This window comes from Rhinatrema bivittatum, chromosome 5 (genome assembly GCF_901001135.1).
Source record: "Rhinatrema bivittatum chromosome 5, aRhiBiv1.1, whole genome shotgun sequence".
NCBI classification, from domain to species: Eukaryota; Metazoa; Chordata; class Amphibia; order Gymnophiona; family Rhinatrematidae; genus Rhinatrema; species Rhinatrema bivittatum.
In genome coordinates this window covers 90,282,121-90,308,113 of record NC_042619.1, presented here as the reverse complement: position 1 = coordinate 90,308,113, position 25,993 = coordinate 90,282,121, and the positions used below count along the sequence as shown (strand labels likewise).

Genomic DNA, 25,993 nt, shown 5'->3' with positions numbered 1-25,993 from the left:
CATTGAGTAAAAAAATATTTTCTCCTATTTGTCCTAAGTGCATTACCTGTTGACTTCATTGAGTGTCCCCCTAGCCTTTGTTCTTTTAAAAGAGTAAACAACTGATTCGCGTTTACTTGCTCCACTCCATTCATTATTTTATAGACCTCTATCATACCTTCCCTTAGTAGTCTCTTCTCCAAACTGAAGTCCTAATCTCTTTAGCTTTTCCTCAAAGGGAATCGTTCCATCCTTTTTATCATTTTGGTTGTTCTTCGCTGTACCTTTTCTAATTCAGCTAAATCTTTTTTGAGATGCGATGACCAGAACTGCATACAATACTCAAAGTGGGATCTCACCATGGAGAGATACAATGACATTATGATATTCTCTGTTTTATTCTTCATTCCTTTCCTATTAATTCTTAACATTCCATTTGCTTTCTTGGCTGCTGCTGCTGCCTCACACTGAAAAAAGAGGATTTCAATATATTATCCACAAAGACATCTAGATCCTTGTTATGGTTTGTGGGTATGTGGACCCTTGGCTCAAGGTGTGAGTTGTTACAGCCTGTGGGGAGGAGCCCCACAGGTCCGCACCGTCAGGAGGCGAGGTATAGGCACAGCGGGGAGCTCTGGGCACAGTTGTGGAGAGACCCCAGGGACCAGGGAGTGACCCCTGTAGAGTGAGTAACAGCAGGTTGTGTCTGGAGTGAGACCCTGAGGAGAGGCACCAGACAGACCGCGGGGCGGTAGGCTCAGGATTATCCCCGCTGAAGGTTCTCCAGGAGGACAGCCCTGAGGGGTGGAGCTGCAGCATAGTGGGCATAGACTTGGAGGCGCAGGCCCACCCCCGAAGCAGAGAGGCCTGGAGCCGGTCTCAGCTGTAGCTGTAGATAGGAGCCCGGAGAGCAAAGAAGTGACGGCAGTCGTAGTAGAGAAGTAGGCCCGAGGAGCGGGACAGCCAATAGTCGTAGAATACACCGGAGCAAGCCCCGTGGAGCGGGTGGCTAGAGGTAGTCTCTGGAGTAGAGAGCGCAGCTTGAGGAGTGGGAAAGCGCAGACAGTCTTGCTAGAACACAAGCACAACCCCGAGGAGTGGGGAACGCTAGCCAAAGATCTCACAGGTTGCCGTGGTGTTCCAAGGGAGATCTAAGTAGCAGAAGCTTGTTGCAGAGTAGGACTGAAGAGGCGCAGGGCCAGCCCGAGGAGTGGGGTAGGTCAGGGGAGCGAGTCCCCGTAGGAGCGCACACTGACCCCCAAGGAGCGGGTGCCAGACAGGGTCCAGGAGCAAGGCTCATAGCAAAGTCTCAGAAACACAAGGCAGGAGTTGAGGACTCTTAAGGAACTTGTTGCCAAGACTGCTAGCTGGGGGTGAAGGTGGAGCTTAAGTACAGGAGTCCAATGCCATCATCAACCAGGGACACCCCCGAGGTTTCCGCCGAAGAAGCTTCAAAGGCGAGGCCGATGACATGCGCTCCTAGGAAGGCCCGACATCGAAGTAGGAAGATACGGCGTCCATGCCACCGTGAGGAGTCCCGAGGAACGCGGCGGTGTAGGCAGGTCCGCGCAGCGAGCAGACCTGGGGAGGGCAGGAGAGTGGTGCTAGCAGTGAGTACTTGCGGTCGCAGCCGTCTGCGACTGACAGGCATAACAATCCTTTTCTTGGGTGGTGACTCCCAATGTGAAACCTTGCATTGTATATTTCTAGTTTTGTTTTTTGTTTCTTTACAAATAAATCCTAACATTCTCTTTTGCCTTTTTGGCTGCTGCTGCACACTGAGATGAGGATTGCAATGTGTTTTCAACAAGGACTGAAATATTATTTTGCTGAGTGGTGACAGCTAATGTGGAACCCTGCATTTAGATATCCTGTCCCCCATTCTCAATAGGTCCTCCTAGAATTCCTCACAATCCATTCATGTTTTAACAACTTTATATAATTTTGTGTCTCTGCATATTTGATCTCCTCACTCATTACTTCCCTTTCTAGATCATTTATGAATATGTTAAACAACCATGTCCCAGCACAGATCCCTGGGCACTCAACTAGCCACCTTTCTCCACTGAGAAAACTAACCATTAATTCTATGTTTCCTATGTTTTAACAAGGATTCAGTTACTCAAAAGACTCGGAACAAGGATTCAGGTTAATCAGAAGACTCAGAACAAGGATTCAAGTTACTCAGAAGGTCTCAGGCAAGTTTTCAGGATTCAGGCGAAAGTACTGGGTGAGAACTGCATTGCAGCGTGCCCTACACAGCCGTCCATGGCTGGTCGCAGACCACACTGGAGTGGAGCAGGTTCTGGCAGAGTCTTGGGCATGGACAGAAGCAGGCAAGGAACTCCGAAGACCGGGACAGGATTCAAGATTCAGGATTCAAGACTCAGAACTTGGAACTCGGAACAGGAACTCGGAACATTAAAAACAAGGGTCTTCCGGAGACTTGCGCTGCAGACGAGAATAAGGCCTTGTACCACGAAGCGCCCTACACAGGCCCCCATGGGCTGCTCATGGACCACAATGGTGGCACACCAGGAAAGGTGGACACAGGAAACTGGGAATTGGTTGCAGAGGCGAAGATGAAGGCATCAGGACCATCGAACATCTGGAACATCAGGACTCAAGAACGGAACCACAGAACTTCTAGACATCAGGACCAAGGAACATCAGAACATGGAACAGGTGATGAAGGAGCTCCAATGAAGAACGAGACCAGGAACATCAGGATGAGGAGACCAGGAACACAGAACAAAGCCATCTAGCAAGTGAAGACCACGGAGGACCTGGACCGGCACAGAAGAGCATGGGAAACCATGAAGTCCGATCTGAAGGCCCCGAGGAACAGGAACTGAGCCCTTTTATAGGGCTGAAGCAGGAAGTGGACTGAAGAGGACTTCCTGTGGGGCCACGGGCTTTTCCCACCACTGGCCCTTTAAATAGATTGAAGAGGCATGCGCCGGCATCTAGAGGAGGGCCCAGGGATGAAGCAGGACCATGGACAGCGGCATCCCTGCCACATGGACAGAAGGAGCAGGCCCTGGCAATGGCTTCCTGGTGGCGGCACAGGCCGCAAAAAGGGTCTCTGGCAGCGGTCACTGGGCCACGGAGGTGGAGGCTGCGACAGACGCCCAGACCACAAGGTGAGGGCGTCCTGGGGCAGCACTAGAGCGCAAGATGAAGGCAGCAGCACTGGCGGTGGTTCCCGGCCACTTACGGGAATCCCAGCGAGGGATTCTCCATTGCAGAAACAAAGTTCTGGTGGCGGCACAGGCCACGAAGAAAGAAGTCGGCGGCACACAGCTGCGAAAAGTCGGAGTCCCAATAGCGGCACCACACCATGGGAGTGAAGGGATGGCAGCGGCATGGACTGGAGGCGGCCTAGGCCGCACAAAGGCAGTGGCACAGCAGCCTGCCATGGAGACAGTCGGCGGTAGCTTGGGCAGTAAGTGGGGGCCTGTTCGCGGGATGAGCTCTGCGAGCAGGATCACAACACAATGGCTTTCACCTGGTTTTTCTGCAGGTATAATTTTCCTTACAAAGTACACATGCCAAGCAAAAGAGAGCCTCAAGACAGCTGGTACGATTTGAATTATGGTGCCAGTGGGGTGGCAGTGACTAGGAATTGCTTCTCCTTGAGGAGGGACTCAAGACCACTGATGGTGGGTAACGGGGAGGGGGGGGGGTCCTGGAAGGAGGGAGCCCCGTGAGGCACACATGGGGGAATTTTTGCATTATTCAGGTTGGGGTAGAGTTTATAGTTGGGAGGGTGTGTGGCTACTGGGAACTTCTGTTGGGGGAGGGATTGGAGAATCTTTAAGTAGGGGCAGATGAGCTGGGCAGAAGGGTATGCTGGTTTTTGGAAGGAGTGCACCTGGAGAGTAGATTGGTGTAACTGGGCTACCTACCCATTTAAACATCTTGGGATGGGGCAGGGCTGAATGCATCGGTTGGTTTGTGTTGCGGGCGCGGCCTATGGCTGGTGTTGAGAGCATGGAGGCGCGGTCACTAGCTCTTGGGAGAGCATGAGCCCCTGAACCACGGCATGACTCAGGGAGGAGCCCCAAGGCACACCGTGGGAGGTGAAAGCATGCAAGCACAGGCGGAGCAGGAACAAGGCAGGACTAGAACTAAGGCAAGGAACTTCGGAACAAGAACAAGGTAGAGTCAGCCCTCTGCTGGGCCTACACGCACCAATGAGACCCAGCAATGCCATGCTGGTCTCAGGAGTAGCCCTCTGGCCACTCAAAAGCCCTTCTGGACCTACCGGTTGGGAACGATAAGTGCGTGAGGCCAGACAGAGGCTGAGGACTTGGAACTTGGAAGGACTCAGACGAGGACTTGGAACTTGGAAAGTACAGGTGGGCACTGTCCCTCAGGGTGCTCTACACAGCCCCCCATGGGCTGGTCACAGACCACCCTGTCCTACTGTGCGCCCTGCACAACCTGGGAAGGCAGGTCGCATCAACGGGGAACCGGCGGTATCAGAGTGGTGAGTGGAGGGTTTGCTCGTGGGATGGGCTCCACGAGCAGGATCGTAAAAGTTTGTTAGCCTGCTTATGCTCTTGGGGAAAAGAGGGTAGTTAAACTTCATGGTCCACAATAAGCCAGGGAAAGTTATCACAATCTACGTTAGGTCTTTTAATATTAATGAGCTGCTTGGCATTAATATTTTTCTTGCATTGTGCCAAATTTGTTTGGTGTTATTGGCAACGCTTGTACAAGCATCACTGATAATGCACATTAAATATTGAATTTGATGGTTTAATGTGTGAGTTGCTATCAGAGGCAGATTGCAGGAGAATATTAGCCTGGGGGATTGTTTTTAAAACCGGCTCACGGGGCATCTGTCTGACTTCCCTGCAGTGTGTGTTTCAACAGTTCCCAAAAGCATAGCAAACTGAACCTTCACAGATACATTGTGTAACCTGGAGCTTGATAGATTTGAGCCAAAAGATCTCCAACGTAAATTTAATGTTTTCCAGAGTTTAATTGTGCATTGAGTGAAAAAGAATTTTCTCTGATTAGTTTTAGTTTTAAATGTGCTACATGCTAACTTCATGGAGTGCCTCTTGGCTCATCCCATCCCTTTCTGTGGCGGTAGCTTCTCCATGTCCCTGCCACCACACCAGCGCATTCCCATTGACTATGTGCTACAGAGTCTGATTCTTTTATAGTTCCCCAGGCTCTGCACTGCTTACATACTCTAGGGAGGAGACCATAAGTGATCCATGCTGTTCCTCCAGGGCTTAAAAAAAAGAAAAGAAAAATTAAGCCCTGGCCGAGGCTGGAGAGAGTTACAGCACACCTCCAGAATCCTGCTTTCCCATGTGGAGCCAGATCAGCCAGGGCTGGTGCAAGGGTATTAGGTAGCATAGGTGAACCTTACAGCCTTGTAACCTCCAGCCCCTCCCTCCCCATACACAATTAAAGATTATGCATTTATCACAATAGATTTCACATCAAAAAGGACATTCAAAGTATGACTTATGAAGTAATGATATCACTTACAACATGCACATTATGAGGTCAATATTCAAACGCCATTTTGATGCATCTATCTACATGACAAAGTTTGGGATATTCAGCCCCTTATCTGGATAAAAAAAAAAGGGGGCATTGTGGGGGCATTTCCGGGAGGAGTTCAGTTATCTAGCTGAGTTAACTAAGTCAGATAACGTTAGACCTGCTTCAGAGCATTGCATTCTGAGGATCAGGCCCCTCCCACCACCATCCCCCCTTCCCCGTTCAGAATAATATTTACCAGTCTAGCTCCCCTCCCATCCACCCACAGTCCCATCTGCCCCATCCCCTGAAACTCAACACCCACGCCAGTCAAAATTCACCTGCTTCTGGCCGCTCCAGTACTGCTTCTCACAGAAGTCACACTGGAAGCAGTACTAGAAAAGTAAGCCATCACCCAATAATTAAATCCAATAAGAATTTAAAACATTCCTGCTTTCTATACTTGGGAACTTTTAATTTCCAATCACTCTCAGATTGTTGTGGATAAGAGGGGGTGAGGGTACACAAACTTTATTCTGCCTCAAACATGCTGACACATAAACACACACATGCTCCCTCATAGACGCTGATACACACGCATACTCCCTCACACACACACACACACACACATGCTCCTTCACACATACCAACATACACACATGCTTATGCTCCCTTTCATATGCCAATGCGCGCACACACACACACACACACACACACATACATTCACTGACACACTCCCACTCTCTCTTCTCCTCTGCCGCCTCTGAATATATTAAAATAATGTTTTCATTTACATTGGTGGTCAAGGAGAATCCTGGTAGGATTATCTGCTGATGGTTCTGGTGTAGGAAGAGGTGGGCAGAAAGGCCCCTATGCAGAGTTGGGGGGGGGGGAGGGGGAAAGGGTTATTATTTTTTCACTATGGCCACAACATAAGGGGGGCTTGGTGGCAGAGATCAGAAAGAGGCCTGTAGCCGGTGGTGCGGCAGCAGTGGGAGGTTTGCTGGCTGCCTCTCACCGGCAGAAGCAGTGGGAACGTGATGAGGGAGAGAGAGGGGGAGCAGCCCCATATAGCATTGGCTGCAGGGTAAAGGAACACCCCCCCCCCTCCTCCCGCGATCAACACCAGTTTAATGATTGGTCTGACCAGCCCGCTGAAGCATGTCCAAAACCTCAATAGGCCAATTCGCCCCGGTTGTTGTGTTATCACAGGTAAATTATAGGCCCCTAAAAAAGCTGACTTTTTTCCCCAAAGGAAAAGAAAGCGTAAGAGATCAGAATGTGTCTGGGGACATGAGGACTCTAACAGAGGGTTTTTTTTGTTTGCATCAACACATGTGTGGATCATAGACGCGTGCCTATGTGCATCCCAGGAAGTAGGCTCCTTTAGGTTCTGTGTCGTTTTAGTGTTGTTGGTATGCAGTTACTAGTTCAAGTGAAAGACAATATATTTACTTTGCTATATCGCTTTATGGCAATCTCTTCATTATGCAATTAATATGAAATGTCTTTTTTTTTTCAGTTTTGAGACAAGGCGCTTGGCTGAGCGTGATATGGAGGGAGGTAAATAAATTTTAAGTTGTTTTGAAAAACATCAGTCTTGCTTGACTAGAATTAGAAGGATATTTATGAAAATCTATTGCAAATTTGCCTTAAAGGATTTAAATTTCTGAACAGAATTATTCATGATTTGTGAAATAAGATGATCTGATACAGTCACTGGTTTTGTGTTAACGCAGCCTTAGGTGATTACGACATGCGCCTGAGAGCGTTCATTAGAATCTCTGAAGGGATTAGATATCTCATAAGTTTGCCTGTCTTTTCTTAGGAGGTTAAAAAAAACCCCCACCAATCACACTGCAGGTCACTTAATTCATTTTAAATAAGTTTTTGAAGTTATAGGTATGTGGCTGCTGAGCAGAGTTTTTAACTTTTTTTTTTGTTAATTTCCCTGGGTGTCCCCCGACCCATGGTTTTGAGCCTCCTCTTGTTTCGGCCCTCACCTTCCTCCCTCTGTAGAGGCCAGCCATCGCGACCTCAGTTTTCAGTCTGTAGGCCGCAGACCGTAGCACCCTTTTTTCAACCTGATATGCATAGACCTTGAGTTTGTGAAGTGATTACGATCCTCCTACCTCTTGGCTCCATCTGTATAAACTGCTTCCACTGTATTGGGATTTTTAAGAGCTTACCCACGTGAACTGAATGGGAATCAGCCTGTTCCACGAGAGACTGTCACTCGATTGTTTCATAGATATTTTCAATAGCATTAAGCTAAACAAAAATTGAGGGGTCTCGTAGTATAATTAATGGGGGCCAGAATTTTCTGGTCTCATTTTGGGGAGGGAAGAGAATTGCTCAGTTTCATGTTGCCTAAAAATGGAGAATGAGAAGTCTGAGAAATGTCAAGCACTGACTCTTTTTTTTTCATCTAGTTAGCAGACAGGACCTAGTAAACGTTGTGGACATTAAGAGCAGCTTGCAGATCCAGAGGTACTTTTGTACCCGCTGAGCAGCAAGCTGATTTTCAAAGGGAAACTCCCCTTGCTCGGTTACCATGGCAGATTAAAAGTGGTCTCTGAAGGGAAAGCACCTTTAACTGTTTTCCCTTTCTCCTCCTGTATCTTCCTAACCCAGTTATTTCATAGCTGATAGCTCCAGATTTTATTTGATCTCATTTGAATGTATCTGAAATTACTTAGAGGTAGATTTTAAGAGCTGCACACAGGTACATATGCGTACGCGTTTGCCAGCACACGCACATAGACATGTCAATTTTAAAACATACGCACGTATATGTGTGTATTCGTGCGCGTTTTAAAATTGGCTATTCACGCAGACATGTGCGCACAATTTCACTTTGACATGCGCATCTGCGTGTAAATGCTGCCATGTTCGTGTAAGGGGGGGGATGGGGGATTTTACTAGACATGTGCACCGATGCTAGAGCCCATATTGCCAGTTCATTCCCAGTTTGCCCATTTAATCAATCGGCCTTCCTAACCCCCCCCCCCCCCTCCAGTTACTTGGCCTAAACCATGCTATGTAGCCTATATTTTTTTATTTTATGACTTACATGCCGTCCATAGCAGAAATAAAGTTATGCGGTAGGAGATCCCGGCGCATTCTTGTGTGTGAAAATCGGTGCACGCAGAAATCATGCCTCAGCGCAGGCCCATGCCCTGCCCTTTTTCCCCGAAAAACGTTTTGCACACGAAACGGGAGATATGTGCGTTGTCATGGTCCTTTCAAAATCCGCATGGCATGCTCACATCCAAGACACGTGTCTCCCAGTTTTGGCACATGCAAGCCTTTTAAAATTGACCAGTTAATGTTGACAATCTGTCTTGGCATCACTGAAGGCTTGCTCTTAAAAAGCCTTGCTACCTGCATTAATTATATTAGGTAATTTTGTAACATCACACATAAGTTAGCAGGAAAATACACACTTAAGTTCCATCGATGTTCATATCAGACTTATGCACGAAAGTCCACTTGAAAATTATCCTGGTAAAATTACACACACACACACAGTTACACCCGCCTTTTGGTATGCGTAGTCTGGCTGAGAAAATGTATGCACATATTTTGTAAAATCAAAAAGCTTGAGCTTAAGTCCAGTCCTACTCAGTCTCCACCCCCTGGAACACATTCATCATGTATGCTTGTATTGGTTGTGCAATGTTTAAAAAGACAATTTCCGTCGGTACGCAGTACTTTACGCTCAGAAGTCCCTTTGAAAATTACCCTCGCAGGTTTTTGGTGTGCTCTAAACCTCCTTGCATTACAAAATTACAGGTAAACGCAGGGCTAACTGGAAACGGGTCACACCAAGTTTTTTTGAAAGAATAAGTTTTCCATTTAGAGGTCCATATTCAGGAGTATTTAGCCAGATAACTCAGAAGTTATTTTGATGAATGAAGATTGGAGCACTTATTTGGCAAAATTGTAGCTGGATAACTTTTTGCCCTGGTAAAATTTGGCCAGATAAGTTAGGGGTGCTATGGGGGCGTAACTGGGAGGAGTTGAGTTAGCTGGATAAGTTTTCTGGTTATCTCTGATGTTAAGAGTTAGCTGAATAACTTATCCAGCTAATTCCGGTTCACTTGTAGACCTGTGGCCATGCTGCTGAATATATAGGCCAAGTAAGCTGATAAGTTTATCTGGCTAACTAGATGAGCCACACAGTGGCTGAATATGGACCTCTTAATTCTTTGAATGGCACATCAAACAATGGAATACTCTCGAAACAATAGACCCTTTCCATTCCAAATGCCAGTGCAAAGGCCGTTTCTTAATTTAAGTTAAAAATGAAACATTTTTTTAAATCTCTCTGAAACGTACTTGTCAGATGTCCAGTATTCCAGAATTTGTTCACCCTTCTAATCTGGCATAGAGTGGCTCAGCTTTGATTTACCCTTCAGTTCCCTTCACAAAGTGCCTTATCAGCCAATTGCAGGCAAGCACAATAAACCTCAGTAAATTGTATTATAAACTAATCAATTGATTAAAACACATTATTAGGAAACATTCTGATACTGTACCTTTATTCTTTTGAAGGAATATCATCTCAAACATTCTTCTCATATTTTAGTCTGGAAGTGCTTTATTGTTCCACCAGCAGATGGAAGAAAAGAGAAAAACTTATTTAAAAAACCCCTAAAATTATTGTATCAGTTCAAATTTCAGCTTTTTCTAAATCCACAAGGAATAGTAGGAGAGAGGTCCTCGCTCAACAGGCAATGAGTACAGTAATCAGAGTGTGGAACAAGTAGTGGTCCATACACAGTTTGAAGAGCATTTAATTCTTTATTTCCAATGACAACTCCACTGTTCCAGTATATCCAATGTGATATATTTAAAATGTCCCCCTTTTTCTAAATGGCATTATATTGTCTTATGTTCAGTACAAGGTGTCTGTTGTTTAGTCAAAGTTGTGTTTCATGAAGACTCAGGGATGTTTATAATGACAAAAACAAAGATGAGCCTTTCTATGTTTAAGGATACTCAGGACTTTGACAGCATGAGAAATGTCTCCTGTTGGCTATCTACTTTTATGAAACAATAAACACAACAGCTGAAAAAAAAAACCCAAAACCGTTCTTTTTTACCAAACACAGTTCCTTAAATAATTACACCACAACAGCCGAAAACGCTGTGGGGAAACACTGTCATCATGGAACTGTGTCTTTTAAAGACCAATATTTTCTGAAAATTTTTCAATTGCCTTTAAAATCTGATCTGTCTTTTTTTATTGAAAATAATTTTGTCTTGCTGTTGCTACGTAGCTTTTCTAAGAGCGAGGAATCCAAACCAAAGTTTTATGATCAGGTTACTGAAAAAAAAAAAAATCAAAATCCACATTCATAAAAAAATCATGTGACTAACTGAAGCAAAAAAGAAAAAAATATATTTAGAGCTTATGAAAAATACTTGTAATTATTTGTTTTTTTGTTATTGATATATTTATCTGCAAGAGCATGACATCATAATAGAGATCTGTATCAGCTTCCACTTTTCCAAGAAAGAGAGGCCGTGGTATTTTAAGACATGGAACAAGCTATTAGCCAAACATTTTCTCTTATTTTATAAGTTTTGTAACTTAAGGGTCCTGACAAATGTTTTGTATTATATTACCATGGAAATTTGCTGAATTTGACATTAACAGCATACAATGAAATGGTTGGCTAGCATGGATAGAATCCTGTGCGGCTGGAGGGTCTGCAGTGGTGGTTGGTTTGGGGAAGTGGGTCCTGTGCACACATAGGGACTCTCCTGATAACCTCTTTTGGTTTTGATCCTCTCTCTGGTAGCATCCATGTCCTCTCTCCACATCGGAGCCCCTTTGGCTTTCCTTCCTCCTCCACCCTTTGACTGACAGGAGGAATACAGAGCTTTGCACCTGCCTTTTGCTGTATCTACTGCTACCTGAAGGGCTTTGCGGTTAAGCCCATGCTTTAGTCTGGGGCACTGATCAGTTCAAATCTCAAAGACCTTCATAGAGCAGTGATGTGGTAGAAGGCAACTGTGCATCCCTGATGCTGTCAGCAATTTATTATCAGAAGGAGGGCCAGGGAGCTTCATTTGGTTCGAAGAGGATTGTTGATTGGAGTTGGGATTTTGGGGAGAGGATTGAAACAAGAAGGGGGTGATGGAGAAAGGATCGGAAAAAAGGGAACGAAACCCCTCAAGCACGCAGCATTCACTTCTCTCCATTAACCAGAGCAAGGAGTTTTGGTGCAAGCAGGGAAATTCAATGCAAACCTACTTCCTGGAGCCAAATTTCCTGTGGGAATGTTTGTGGCCTTTTTACATAGTGAACTAATGGGTAATAACCAACTCATTACTCCTCTATTTAAATATCTTTAATATGCAGCTGTGCTAAAATTGTAATGCAATCAGGCTCACGTGATTTAGCACAGGCTTTTACCCACTATAAATTATTAGTGCACAGTGTGACTTTCAGCATGCGTGTTAAACATCATTGAGGTCAATATTTAAAACGCGTTCAGCACTATTTAGCCGCATACAGGTCTTAATGTGTAATGCAGAAATATTTACTGAAGGCATAGTAAAACATTTTCTCAACAGCATAGCTTATCTAATGTGGACATTAAGGAAGAAAAAGGTTAACATCCATGATAACTATGGTCTGAAATCCTCCATGTTAAACAGCCCTCGCATGGAGCTGTTTTATCATGTTCTCCATTTGAATCCCAGAAAGATCAAGTAGCACCCTTCTGAATCCCACCAAGCACCATACTGACCCACCTGGCAAACACGAAACATTACTTCTCATTGACGCTTAGAGGCATCCTCTTTCTCCCAGAAGATCACCACCAAAGGGAGGTATCCCCTCTCTCTCCCCCCCCCCCCCAATATCAGGATCTTCTACCAGATCTAACTACTTTGGAGGGGCAGGATCTTCAGAGGAAGGAGGGATGTCTAGCCCTCTTGTCCACATTGCAACCTCTGCTGATTGATGCAGCTAAGAGGTGCTTCACCACATATGGCAAATAATGTCCAACCTGCCTTTGACAATCTTGCCCCTACAAACTGATAAGACCTGGTTCTGGAGGGTTAGATGGTAATGGGCGGTCCTGTTCTATGAGGGGTATTATCTCTCCAAGGGGAATGTCTTGTATGCCTTAAGGATGTCTCTTGGTGAGGGGGAGAGATGGGAAGAGGAGGTAATACGCTTTCTATGTGCTGGGGGTGAATGATGGTATCCATTAGGGTTTGGGAGGGGGTCCACATTCTTTTGTGAGGGTTCAAAGGAAGTGGAAATCCTTTATGTTAACCTGCCCAAAGTGAAATGGGGATTTTAGGCTGCAGAATGTACAGTCAAAACTTGACACCTGGTCTGGGGCAGCTGTTAGATTTATGCATTTACTGGACACACAGTAAGTAAAGGAAGAAGCTGCATACCATATTGTTTCCTGTGGGACCAGTAAAGTCTGATTTGCATATTATGGTTCCTCATTTGCATGTGGGTAAATATTTTTGTGTTTACTCAACAAAACTACTCCTATAGTTTTTCTTTGAAAATTAGCTAGTGTAAAATATGTGTGTTAAAAGCATCCAATACTTTACACATATTTATGCAACAGCTGAAGGTGAAAAATACTGTACATGCATTTGAAAATCCCCTGTATGCCTATTTTCCTCCTCTGACAGACCAATTTACCCTGGTAAATTGCTATTTCTCCAGGTACATGATTTGAAAATTGCCCTCCTTTGTTTTCTGCATGTTCTTGGCTATTAGAAACATGCATTTGTTTAAAAGAATGGGTAAAACAATTTCAGTTTGTTGTGAAGATTCATTTTTTTGTGTTGTTGGCCACTCGTGCATGCAAATTGCGTGCATTCCAAAAATGAATAATACGAATATTCCAAAAGAAAAAAAAGAAAGAAAACTAATGCAAAATTAACTGAAAACGAAAGAAACAGAACCAAAATTATATTGTGTGCACATCTCTTTCAGACATAGCTCTTTGAAAGCGCATGCTGGTATTGTGACCCAGATCCCTGATTTCATGATGTATCTTGCTTAAAATAGATTTGGGGTTTGAAAGAACACTGCCTTTTTTTGAGATACAAGAATACTTTTATTTATAAATTCTTTGGTTTAGAATTGGTTTTACTTTGGAAATTCAAAAAATAAACACTGAAAATCAGTAAAATAATAAGATTGTTCTTTGTCACCACCAGTAATAGCATATTTAACCGCTCTATCTTTGAATTATGTTTTCTTTGTGTAATGTTTTATGTAAATTCAAAAATACAGATGGATTTATATTTAATTGTGATGCACTGATACATTATTTTGATAAAAATCAAGCTCTTGTTGCTGAATATTTCTGTTTAAGAAAATAATGCATATAGCTAACATTTGAATAATTATCCTCAAAGGTAACATGGTGGCCACTTATTTTCTGTGAAACATGGTACTTTATTACTATCTGGGAAAGGAATAAGTTGTTAAAAAGTACTGTTCAATAGGTATAGACAAACTATTCATTTTCTCTTCTTCCATTCTGCTGCATTTCTGCCCCTACATGACTAGGTGGCAGTAGGAGACATTGTGAAGGTCACCAATGGGCAGCATCTTCCAGCAGACATGATCATTTTATCTTCCAGGTTAGATATTCTGACTGTTTGTTGAATGAGGGTTCTGCTTTACTGAGGGTTTAGCTTCTTTTAGTAATGGCAATATAATAATCATTGCTGTTTAAGAAATAAAACAATTGAGCATTGTTTTCACACTGGAATAGTATATACAGGGCTAATCCAACAGCATACCCTTGTAAGTGGTTCTAGAGCCAGTAGGAACAGAGACTCATAAAACGACAGATACCTTTTGGTGGTATTTTTAGTTTTGAAAGCATTTTTCTCCAGGAAAAAAGTTATATATGTAAATATTATATTTCCGCTTTTAAGTCATTTCATTTAGTTTTAACAAAAATTTCCAGTTTTCAGATCAGGATAGGATATTTTATGGGTGAAATAGTTTGTTCTATTAGCTTTTTGAAATCTGGTAGTGATTGTTATACTGCTGTTACTAGGGGCTACTTGTTTGTCACATAACTTTGCAGTGACTGTAATGGGCAGCTCTTTGCTAAAATAAAAAATACAGGATAGCTTACAAGTGTCGGATTATGATTTGAGGTTCCACGCTCTTTTGGAGAGAATGGAATATTTATTTTCCATAGATAAACAGGGCTGAATTAGCCATTACATGTGGGTGACATCACCTGATGGCACCAAATGGATCTTTCTCACTTAGCTGGAAGAGCTTTGCTTCTACCTAGCATGTATAGGACTTCTTGTTTGGATGTTGCCTCGTGAGCTCCCTGTCTTTTTTTTTTTTCATCTGAGCATGGACACAAACCTATCTCTCTGCTTCTTCTATGAAAATAGTAACTTTTTTCTTAAAGTTGCCTCGCTGCCTCAACAGCCCCCAAACTGCACTTTTCAGTGCTACAAAGAAAAGAAAAAAGGGATTAAGAACATTTTGTTTCTCACCTTGTCCGATAAAGTGCGAAAAAATTCATGGTAAGTGGGTTCAAGGACTTTATCTGTGGTAGAAGCATATCCATTACTGATGGACATAAATTCTACTACTGCTCGCTCGTACTGGACAATGCCCAGGCCAGCTGTCACCATTGTGGATGGATGTCTCGTGTACCCAGAAAACAAGGGTCTGGAAAGTGGAGGAACTGTGTAAGCCTCTCAGAAATTGCAATCAGTCCTCCTCCCTGAGTACAGTCTCATCTGCCTTTCTGGAACTTAAGCAGGAGCTCCTCAAAAATATCTTCCTATCAGTGAAATAGGCCAAATCCTTGGAGTCGATTAAGCAAAAGTACGCATCAAAGAAGAGGCACCATTCTGAGGTGCTGCCAGAACAGCCAGCATGTAAAAAGCACCAAGTATTGTTGACACATGGTTCACTGGCACTATCTGTCAATGTATGGTGTATCAGCACCATCGGTGCTGTTGATGCAAAGTGCATTGGCACTATCAGCGCCATCAAGGCACAATGCATCAGCACCATCAATGCATGCTGCATTGACACCATTGGCACCATCAACGCACGGTGTATTTGTACCAGCAACGCCGTTGACACACAGTGAATTGGCAACATTGGCGCCATTGATGCAAGGTGCAGTGGCACTATTAACACATGGTGCATCAGCATCGACATACAAGGTCCATCAGCACGATTGATGCACAAGACCCATCAGTGCCATCAAAGCAAAAGTCCACTATGCCGTTAATGCATATGTCCAAGGCACCATCAAAGTACAAGATACTGGTGCCACTGATGAATAAATCCTCAGCACATTGAAACCCAGAACATAAACTGCATCAGTCCTCAACATCTTACATCAAGACAGGTTGCTCCATCATTGATGCATAGTGTTGCAGTGCTTCCAATGCAGCTATATACTGGCCTGCACAGAATTTTGACAGGGTCAGAGGGGGATATGATATACCTACTCCTATCAATTATCAGAGGTCTTTCACCAACAAGATTATTGGAATAAGGACTACTGCTGATGAGAAACATCAGTAATTAAGGTATATGGTAGGGGATATAATAGGTTGAGCAGTAGCAATAAATAAAGTATATTGAAGGGGCTAAACTAGGTTGTTAGGCGAAATACAGAGCAGACACACTCAATATTTTATGTGTGCAGATTTTTCTGAACTGTTTTAGTTTTATTTTAGCTGCTGTGTATTATGATATTGATTGGACATCACTTTGATTCTTAATCGGGAAGAGTGATTCATAAATGCCTTTCAAATAAATAAATAAATAAATAAGGCTCGGCTCCCATTTGCTCTCTGGTACCACTCAAATCTAATCAGTCTTCAATTCTAATTTTTCAGAGACCAAAAGATGGGCATGATTCCATTCTGGTATCAGAAGAGGATATTCCACCACCCATGCCAGGACAAAGGGAACTTCAAACTTTTGACTAGATAGTGGAGTTGGTGAAGGATTGCTTTACCTTTGTAGTGGCTAAGGATAAGGAGGCAAACCATTTCAATTTCTCCGTTCCAGGATGTCAGATTTACTCCCATGAAAAGGAGTCCTAGTATTCATGGTTTGGGTGGTTGCTATATCAGAACCCCTGAGATGAAGTTCTAATCTATATCATTTACTTACAATGTAGTCCAGTCAATTAGAGGATGTTCACCAGGAGTGTACCTCTCTGAGTCAACTGAGGACTCCTCCTCAGTCACTTTCTTCATCAATGGGGTCCTGGATCAGTGTTCCCACACCTTTAGGTTCTGAAGAAGGGTCAATGGGGATCCCTTCCAACCTCCTTCCAGACCCTCCAGAATACTTGTTCTCCATTGGATGACCTTTTCTAATACAAATTTCTGGACAAACTAGAAAAAGTGCTCAGAGTTAATGTACACAAGGACAAAGATCTTCAAACAAACATATTCAGCCTCTTCCAAATTCTGGAAACACTAGCAGAGTCAACAGGAATCCCGGTCCACGATAAACTGCAAGAATTGCAGAGCAGAATGTGGGAAACTCTTATTTCCTGTGTCCCAGTAGCAAGGAAACTGGATCTCAAGTACAGAGTACAAAAATCCCCAGGCTTTGGAATATGCAATTTACCCAACAATTAGTTGTGTTAGAATCCAGTTCTTGAAAGAGCAAAGAAATCAAGAATATACTTGAATATTCCACAAGAGAAGGAGCCCAGGCTACTAGACAATTTTGGTAAAAAGATTTTTCAAAGCTCTATGCTTAATACACGAACTCCTGCCCACCAATTCTGAATTGGTTCAATATTTACACAATTGTATAAAAACTTGAAACCCCTTTTTTTCCACTTGGTGAAGGGGGAATTGCACCTATTTCACTGTTAGACACTGAAGAGTGTACATGCCATATTATTTAGTCCATCTATGAAGCATTTAATACCATGTCATTTATCTGCACAACATTTATTGGAGCACGCTGTAGACTTGGTTGAGGGCCAATGTGCCCATGACAACATGGCAAATGCCCCATGCCTGGTGATCACCTTTTTGGAGAAAAGCTTAGAGATACAGTTTCTCAAATAAAAGAACAACATGTGCGGTCCAGTCACTCTCCACAAGTCAAAAACAAGATGCCTTGACTATACTTTTAAAAGACCATATTACCAGAGTTGCCCCATCCATTGATACTGGATGACACCTCTACTTTCACAACAGTAACAAGTTCCGACTCACTCTGAACAGTGTGAGCACTGTCAACCAAAAACAACACAACAAGTCCAGTCAAAGCCCGGACCAAGTTTTTGACCATCTTTCAAACCCAGTAATCATCCTTTCTGGTAGAGGGGAGAATCCAGCATTACCTGAAGCAGTGGTGCAGTATCACCAGGGATCACTGGATCTTCAAGATGGTGGAGTCTAAATATCACTTGCATTTCTCCCAGCTTCCCACACTTTCTTATCTCTCAGCCTTCAAGCTGGATCTGTCTTACTCAATGCAACACTGCCTAGAGATGGAGTTGCTTCTTGAACAGTGGGCAATAGAACCAGTTCCTCTCCATCACCAGGACCAGGGTTTCTACTCCTGCTACTTCCTTATCCCCAAGAAATCTGGGGAACTGAGACCTATCATGAATTTCAGAAGCCTGAACAATCATATACTTTAGGAGAAATTCAAAATAAATTCCTTCCACTCAATACTTCCCTTCATCCAGAGGGGGAAGTGGATGTGTGCTCTAGGTTTGAAGAACGCTTATACTCATATTCTCATCCATCCCTCCATTGGCATAACCTGTGCTTCATGGTGGGCTTTTCCCACTACCAATACAGAATGCTCTCTTTTGGCATCTCAGCAGCACTGATGGTCTTCACCAAGTACTTGGCTGTAGTGGCAGCACATCTGCGACAACAGGGCATCCAACTCCTCCCTTACCTGGATGACTGGCTTGTAACAGTGTGCTCAAAGGATGGTGTGCTAACTTCCTTGCAAAAGATAATACAGTTGCTACAATGACTAGAATTCCTAGTGAATTTTGAGAAATCAACTCTGCTTCCATCCCAGAAAATCAAATCTCAATAGGAGAGAGCTCTCCTCCCATCAAATTGGGCATATTCACTCAAATCCCTGGTATTCAAACAGCAGATTACAGATCAGTCAATGGCTAGAGAAGTTCTAGTTGTTCTGCGCCACTTGGCAGCCACCTTCACATATGACTCCTGCAGTGGGGTTTCTGCTCCCAATGGGACTAGCTAATTCAAACATTGATGTACAAGGTGACCATTTCACAAGATCTACCCTGGTGGCTATATCCCTACATCCTTCAGGAGTGATTTCCTCTCCATTGTCTTCCTCACCAAGTTACATTAGTGACAGATACTATCACAGAAGTTTGGGGGACCCATATGGGGCTCTTTTGAACTCAAGGAATATGGTCATTCATGGAATCTGTGACAAGAAGTGACAGACAGGGGAATTGGCATGTAAACATCAAACTGTCCTGCAAGCAATCTGTCTTCCAGGGATCTTCAACACATTAGCAGATCATCTCAGAAGAACTTTTCAACCACATGAATGGTCTCTGCAGCAGTCAATAACTGACAGATTATTTAGCCTATGGGGGCTTCCAGCAATCATCCTAATTGTGTTAGAGCAAAACAGAAAACTAGAGCCTAAGCTATATGCCTCCTCAGGGGAGTTGCTCTGTACCTAGAATGCCTTGCCTTAAGGTGGACTGGGACCAGAGGGCTGGGACAGGTCCTTTAAGGTGTTCTAAGGTTTCCTCTGGTGCACTCTGTCACACACCCTTCCCCTTAGCTCAGTCTTGCCCAATTGAGTGTCTGCCGCTATCAGGGCAGTGGCCCACAGCAGGAAGCCGCAATGCTTGCTTTTGGGTCCTTTCTTAATTTGGAATTTCCTCTTTTCCATTCTGACCCCTGCCTGTCTTAGGGTATGAGGTCCTAAACCAGGGAATGCCTTGCCCTTTAGCCCTCAGGGATCTTCTTTGCCTAGGGTACTGTCACCTTCTATTGAGAAACCTTTCCTAAATGTTTTGGTAATTTTGCTAAAGTTTCCTTGTACAATCCCAACTTTTCTTGTTTCTCTGAGCAACCCATTCCAGTTAGTTCCAAAATCTCATAATAAATACCCACCTGTGTTCCTGGAAAGTTGACTACCTAGTTAGAATTAGCTCTCAAATTGACTGAGGGGGCTCAGTAGAGTAAAAACTGTACTAACTAGGAGAGAGAAGCCCGTTCAGTGCCGCTGGATGATATCACCGACATGTAATGGTTAAATCATTCTGCTAGCTATGGAAAATTCCGTTTACTGTAAACAAACTTGTGTTTCAATTTTGTTAAACAAAATATAAACAAAGTAGCATTGTAGCCTAACCAAACCATTTAAAAAAAACAAAAAACTAACAAAGTGGTTGGGCAGCGGTGTTAACTTTGTTAAATCAACAAATGTTTTAAGAAGAAACTTTTTGAGACTGTTGAAGTCCCCTTTTCCAGAAATGTACTGCAAGAGTGGTTTAGGAATCATTGTCATAAATTAAAGGAAGTGGTTTTGAAACTAATTCATTCCCTATTGTATCAGTAACTTCAACTTCATGTTAGAATTCACTTGCAAGTATTTTGCGGATTTCATTTTAATATATTTTATTTTCTTAACAATGTATTGCTTCCCCCAATTTCTAGCTCCACCTTATAGCACAGACATTGTTCCACAGTGGTATTTTTTCTGACTTTTCACAGAAAGTTTTCACAGATATTTTGAAAAGGGACATTTTTCAGACACTGCTACTACTGCTATTACTACAGTTTCTTCAAATTATGAATACTGTGACAACATGACAAAATCAATTCCTAGCTATGATCATGATTCGCTGTTTATATTTCTGTGTGTTAACTTTCTATGGTGGTAACACTTATAGAAGCCCCTCAGTTCACCTGCAAGGCTTTGCATGTTTTGAAGATATGTGTTTGGGTGGTTTCCATACAGTGTGGCATTTTGTACATTTGTTGTTATACTGTTAAAAAAATAGAAACTAATAGAAAAGTCCATTATTTTGGGGATGCTCTTTAAACTGTATGATTTCAGAGTTTATTTTTTGTGAAAAATGCTCTTAGGAAAGAGTTACATAATGAAAAAAAAAAATAAAGTAACCACAATTTTGGATCTTGTAGTCAGGTAGAAGTACCTGCGGTTCTCTGCTGGATCTGAATTTTAAAAGGAAAACACTGTGGGTAGTTTCCCTTTGAAAATTAGCCTGCAGGCCCATGGGCTGTTTAGAAATTGCCTCCTAAATGGGTACCTGAGACAACATTAGATACGGTGATTTCTCTAAGGTTACAGTGAGTATCAGTGTTGACCTCAGGACTGGAATTCCGGTTTCCTGATTCTCACCCTGTATTTAACCACTAAGCTAGTCTCTTTCTTATTTGTATCAAGGGCACATCTTTTGCCTGTTGATGCATTTACTAGTGAACTTTCCAAGCTAGATTTCTTTCTAGGGTGAAATCCTCTTTCCCATATCATGTGCCCGTTTTCATTTTAGTAGCATTACACTCATATTGGAAGTAGTCAAGCTGTAAAGAAATACAAATTTTCCTCTCTCAGTGAAGAAATTTCATTTTAGTAGCATTACACTCATATTGGAAGTAGTCAAGCTGTAAAGAAATACAAATTTTCCTCTCTCAGTGAAGAAATACAAACCATTTAAGCAGAATGGAAAATGTTTGTTTTCTTATGTGTCCAGATTTCCTGCATACTATTTTATTTTTTTATATAATTAATAATTTGATTTTTTATTAATAGAATAAGAAAAGTATATTGGCCAGTTGATGCTAATGTGCTGAGACTTACTTTATACTAATTTCCAAAGAGAAACAATCCAGGTAGTTTTTATTTGAAAATTAGTATAAAGTATTCCCACTAAAAGCACTTACGTATTTTGCACTTGCTATTTTGTGCAGGTGACCACAGGGGTAAAATAGTACATGATGTTTTTAAAATATCATGTACACATGTTGTTTTCTTCCTCCAGCCTAAATGCCTCCTTGGGAATGCCTCCTTATAATCTGTGTAAATGTACACCTATTGTATACTTTTAGCCAGTCAGAGGAGGGACATTTTTCAGACTCTACTCCTCCTCCTCATCATCATCACTTCAGTAGTGCTACTTGACATATGCAGCACTGTACAGAAGCACATAAGAGACTTTCTTTGCTCAGGAGAGTTTACAGTCTAATCAGTACAAACATACTGGACAAGAAGAGACTTTGGGAATTTAATTTATTAAGAAAATGGCTAAAATCAGTAAGATTGTAAGCAGGATAACTGGGAGTTAAGATTTAGAAGCAGTCTCAAAAAGGTGGGTTTTTAGACTGAATTTGAGCAAGGCAAGTGAGGAAGCATTATACATCAAGTCAGAGAAGCTATTCTAAGCAAATGGTGCAGCAAGGTGGAAAGCAGTCAGAAGTTGGCAGGAGAGGAGAAGGGCATAGATAGGAGTCACTTGCCTGATGAGCAGAGTTCATGAGGAGGGTGATAGGGAGAGATAAGAGAGGCAAGGTAACGAGGGGTCAGAAAGTGAAAATTCTTATAAGTGACTAAGAGGAGGAGGAACTCTATGCGGAAATGTATATGGAGCCATTATAGTGACTTCAGAAGAAGGATTATATGGGTATAGAAACTTTGATGAAAGATAAATCATGGAGCTGAATTTTGAATAGTTTGTTGTGGAGATATGTGGTTCTCTGGGAGACTTATGAGGAGCAGGTTGCAATAATTTAAGCCAAAGTTGATGAGAAAGTGGATACGTATTCTGGTAGTGTGTTCAGAAAGGAAGAGATAGATTTTGGTGATGTTATCGAGCAGTATTTCCCAACCAGTGTGCCAAAGCATATTGATATGCTTTCACACCTGAGGTAGTGTGCCATAGAAAAGTCACCATTGCCTGATGCTCAAACCCAAGCCAGCACCTAGGCTGTGCTCTCAGTACCTTATAGCAACAAGAGTTACCAGCAGTGGTTCTTAAACATGTAGAAGCTCCTTGGGACAGAGCCTTGAGGTACACCAATTGATAGTGGGATGACATTAGAGGGGCATCCACCAGAAGATGTTGCATGTGCCAGCTGTGGCAGGCCCGCGGCCAGGCCCACTTACCCTCTGCTACCTAATCCAGCGCCTGGCTCCACTTCCCTCGTAGCTGTAGGCCGCCGGATCCGACCCTGGGGCGTCCCCACCACTACTGGTTCTACTACAGACTCCTGTGCTTTGCAGCGGGCCTCTCCACGTGGTCCATGGAGAAACGCCGCCATCCAGCGCCATGCCCCTCCCTAGGTGCGTGAACGCATCTCTGCTTCCTTGAAAGGGCCCGCGGAGGGAATTTGGCCGCGGCCCCAGATGATGACGACGCTGAAGCTCTGGTATATAAGGCCGAGCTCAGCTCCTAGTAGTCGCCTTTGCAACAGTCTCTACGCTGGTCGTGTACTTCGTTGCCTCCTGGTGATTCCTTCGTGTTCCTGATCCCTCCGAGTTCCTGTTCCTGGTTTGTCTTCTTCGTTTCTGTGTTCGTGCTACCTAAGCTTTCCTTACGGACTGATATTCTCCTGGACCTGCTCTGCTTTGCCTGACTTCGCCATTGATCATCTTCTAGTCCAGAACTCTGCTTCACCTGACCACGCTACTGATCATCTCCTAGTCTAGACCTCTGCTTTGCCTGATCACACTATTGTTCATCTCCTAGTCCTGAACTCTGCTTCACCTGACCACGCTACTGATCATCTCCTAGTCCAGACCTCTGCTTTGCCTGACCACACTATTGTTCATCTCCTAGTCCAGACCTCTGCTTCGCCTGACCACACTACTGCTTCTCTCTTGGACTTGACTTTAGTCTTGCCTTGCCACCGCTCCTTGATTGCCACCTGCCCTGACTACAGCTTGTTCTACGATGCCTCCATTGTCTTCGCCCTGGACTTGGCTTCTCAGGCTTCGGCCTATTCTTGCTCGGGTGCCCCCTGTCAGATTTTGGTTTCTTTTGGCGCCTGGGTCTCCGGGACTCCGTCTCGTCCAGTACAGACACTTCGGTTTCACCGTTGTTGCCTCTGGGCTGACCTCTCCATCTTCTCATCGATGACTACACACAGAGGCCCACCTAACTCCTGCTAGCCCCGGAACCCAAAGGCTCAACCCGCGGGGAATGAGGGCTGGTATTGGCGAAGCTCCAGCTGGCCTCAGTCAGTCAGCCCACTCTGCCTGCCAATGCAGGAGGTGGACCCCACCTCAGTCCAAGGGTCCACCTCCTGCGCAACAGAAGATACATTAAATGTGTGATGGGAGAGGTAAGAAGAGCACGAAGAGAGGACGAAGTCCTGAAAATCAAGTGAGGATAGAGTATCAAGGAGTAGGTGATGATCAGCAGTGCCAAAAAGCAGCAGATAGATCAAGGAGGATAATGATCGAGTAAAGGCCTTTGGTTTTCGCCATAAACAGGTCATTTGGAGACTTTAGCAAGGTCTGTTTCTGTGAAATGTAGAAAGGGAAAACCAAATTGGAATAGATTGAGAACAGCTTGAGAAGAAAGAAATTCAAGACAGGGGAGGTGAACAGCATGTTCAAGTAGTTTGGATGCAAAAGGGAGGAGGAAGATAGGATGATAGTTAACAGGTCAGGTAGGGTCCAGTTAGGATGTTTTAGGAGTGGTGTTACAATAGCAGATTTGAAGGTAGCTGGAACAGTTGCAGTGGAAAGTGTCAGATTGAGGATGTGACAGTTGGAAGGGGATGGGGTCAGAGAAACACGTAGTGAGTTTGGAGAAGGAGAGGAGATGGATAGTTTCCTCCACTGTGATTTCAGAAAAGGAGAAGAGAAGCCAGAAGAAAGGGAGAGGAATGAAGGGAGGGAAAAGTGGGTTGAGAACTCAAGACTGATTTTGGAATTTTGTCATGAAGTAGTCAGACATAATCCGAGCAAAGAGTGAAGAGGAGGTGGGAGGTGAAAGTAGTTTGAAGAGGGAATTGAGTGTGATAAAGAGACAATGAGGGTGGTAGGCAAGAGAGTTTATTGGGTGGACATAATCTTGCTGGGCAAGTTCAATAGCAGTCTGGAAGGATGTCAGCAGGAATCAGAAATGTATGAAGTTGGTATAGGCATGGGAATTTTATCCAGAGATGCTCTACAGAGTGGGCACAGGACCATAAGAGGTGAATTCTATGGATGGGCCAAGGCTGTTTGTTTTGCCTTACAGGATGGGTAAGGGGAGAGGCATGAGTGTGTACAGCAGAGTGTTGCATCTGTCAGTCGCAGATGGCTGTGACCGCTCTGCCTTACCTCTTTCTCTCTCTTTTGGCAAGATGGCTGTCTCCAGTGCTCAGGCCTTGGCATTCTCAGACGTGGATGGGCATCCCCATCCACCATGCTCACTCCCGTGGCCTCCTAGGGCGTGAGCGCACACATCTCTGACGCTCAAATATACATCATGGCGGGAACCTCGGGGGTGGCCCCACCGCATGACGTCAATACCTCCGGGTATAACTAGCCTCTGCTTTGGCTACCAAATTGAGTTAGCAAAGACTTCGCTTCGCTACTCTGCCTGCTCTAAGCTGCCAGCTTAGACGCTTCCCTTCGCTAAGGGCCTCGCTCCAGCAGAAACTCTAGACAACCGCTCCTCGGGGGTCTTTCTCTTATTTCATTCCAGGATACTGGACCATTGGGTACTCGCTCCTCGAGGGCCTATCTACTTCTTATCCTACACCACGGACCTTCGGTCCCACCATTCTACCATCAGGAAGATGCCTTTACTCTGTGAGTACCTCTACGAACCGGCACTCCAATTTCACCCACCAGCCGCGGCGTTACCCGGATTGCGGGCTCCTGCCTATCGTGAACATTTGGGTGAGACTACACTTCTGAGCATGTTGAGCGTATTGGTACCTCGTGGATCAGTGCCTTACCTTCCTGCATTACCATCTAATTACAGCAGTACAATAAAGACTCTATCCATTCTGTGTCTGCTAGCTGTGTCACCCTATCGCAGTGGTTCCCCACGGGGCTCCTCCCTTTGGGCGGAGTCATCTCCGCTTTACGAGTGAAGCCAAGATGTGCAGAGGGTTCATCAATCAATGCAGCATGCATTTTGCTTTACAGCCTACCTTCTTTCCCACAGAGGTTTCAAAGACCACCTACATCCTGTCATTCCTTGAAGGACGAGCCTGGCCTGGGCTTCACCGCTATGGGAATGTGAAGATCCTATCCTGAATGACCTATCAGTATTTCTACAACTTTTTAAGTCTGTATTTGATGACCCGGCTCGCCAGACCATCACTGGATCTGCCTCGCTCAACCTTCAGCAAGATAACAAGCCACTTACAGACTTTGCCATTGAATTTAAGACTCTAGCATCCGAACTGCATTGGGACACTGGATGCCTACGTGCCGTACTTATGGAGGGTCTCAACTCTCGCATAAAGGACAAACTAGTGGCTCGTGATTTGCCTGAATCCCTTG

General features: G+C 43.9%; 1 protein-coding gene across 1 annotated transcript in view; it reads left to right on the top strand.

The window, feature by feature from the left end:
• ATP8A2 (ATPase phospholipid transporting 8A2) overlaps positions 1-25,993 on the top strand; it is a 1,219,142-nt gene that overhangs the window by 104,883 nt on the left and 1,088,266 nt on the right. The window contains exons 6-7 of the mRNA XM_029602569.1: positions 7,007-7,047; positions 14,048-14,121. Coding sequence (XP_029458429.1) covers positions 7,007-7,047; positions 14,048-14,121 — 115 coding nt within the window. The remainder of the gene's footprint in view (positions 1-7,006; positions 7,048-14,047; positions 14,122-25,993) is intronic.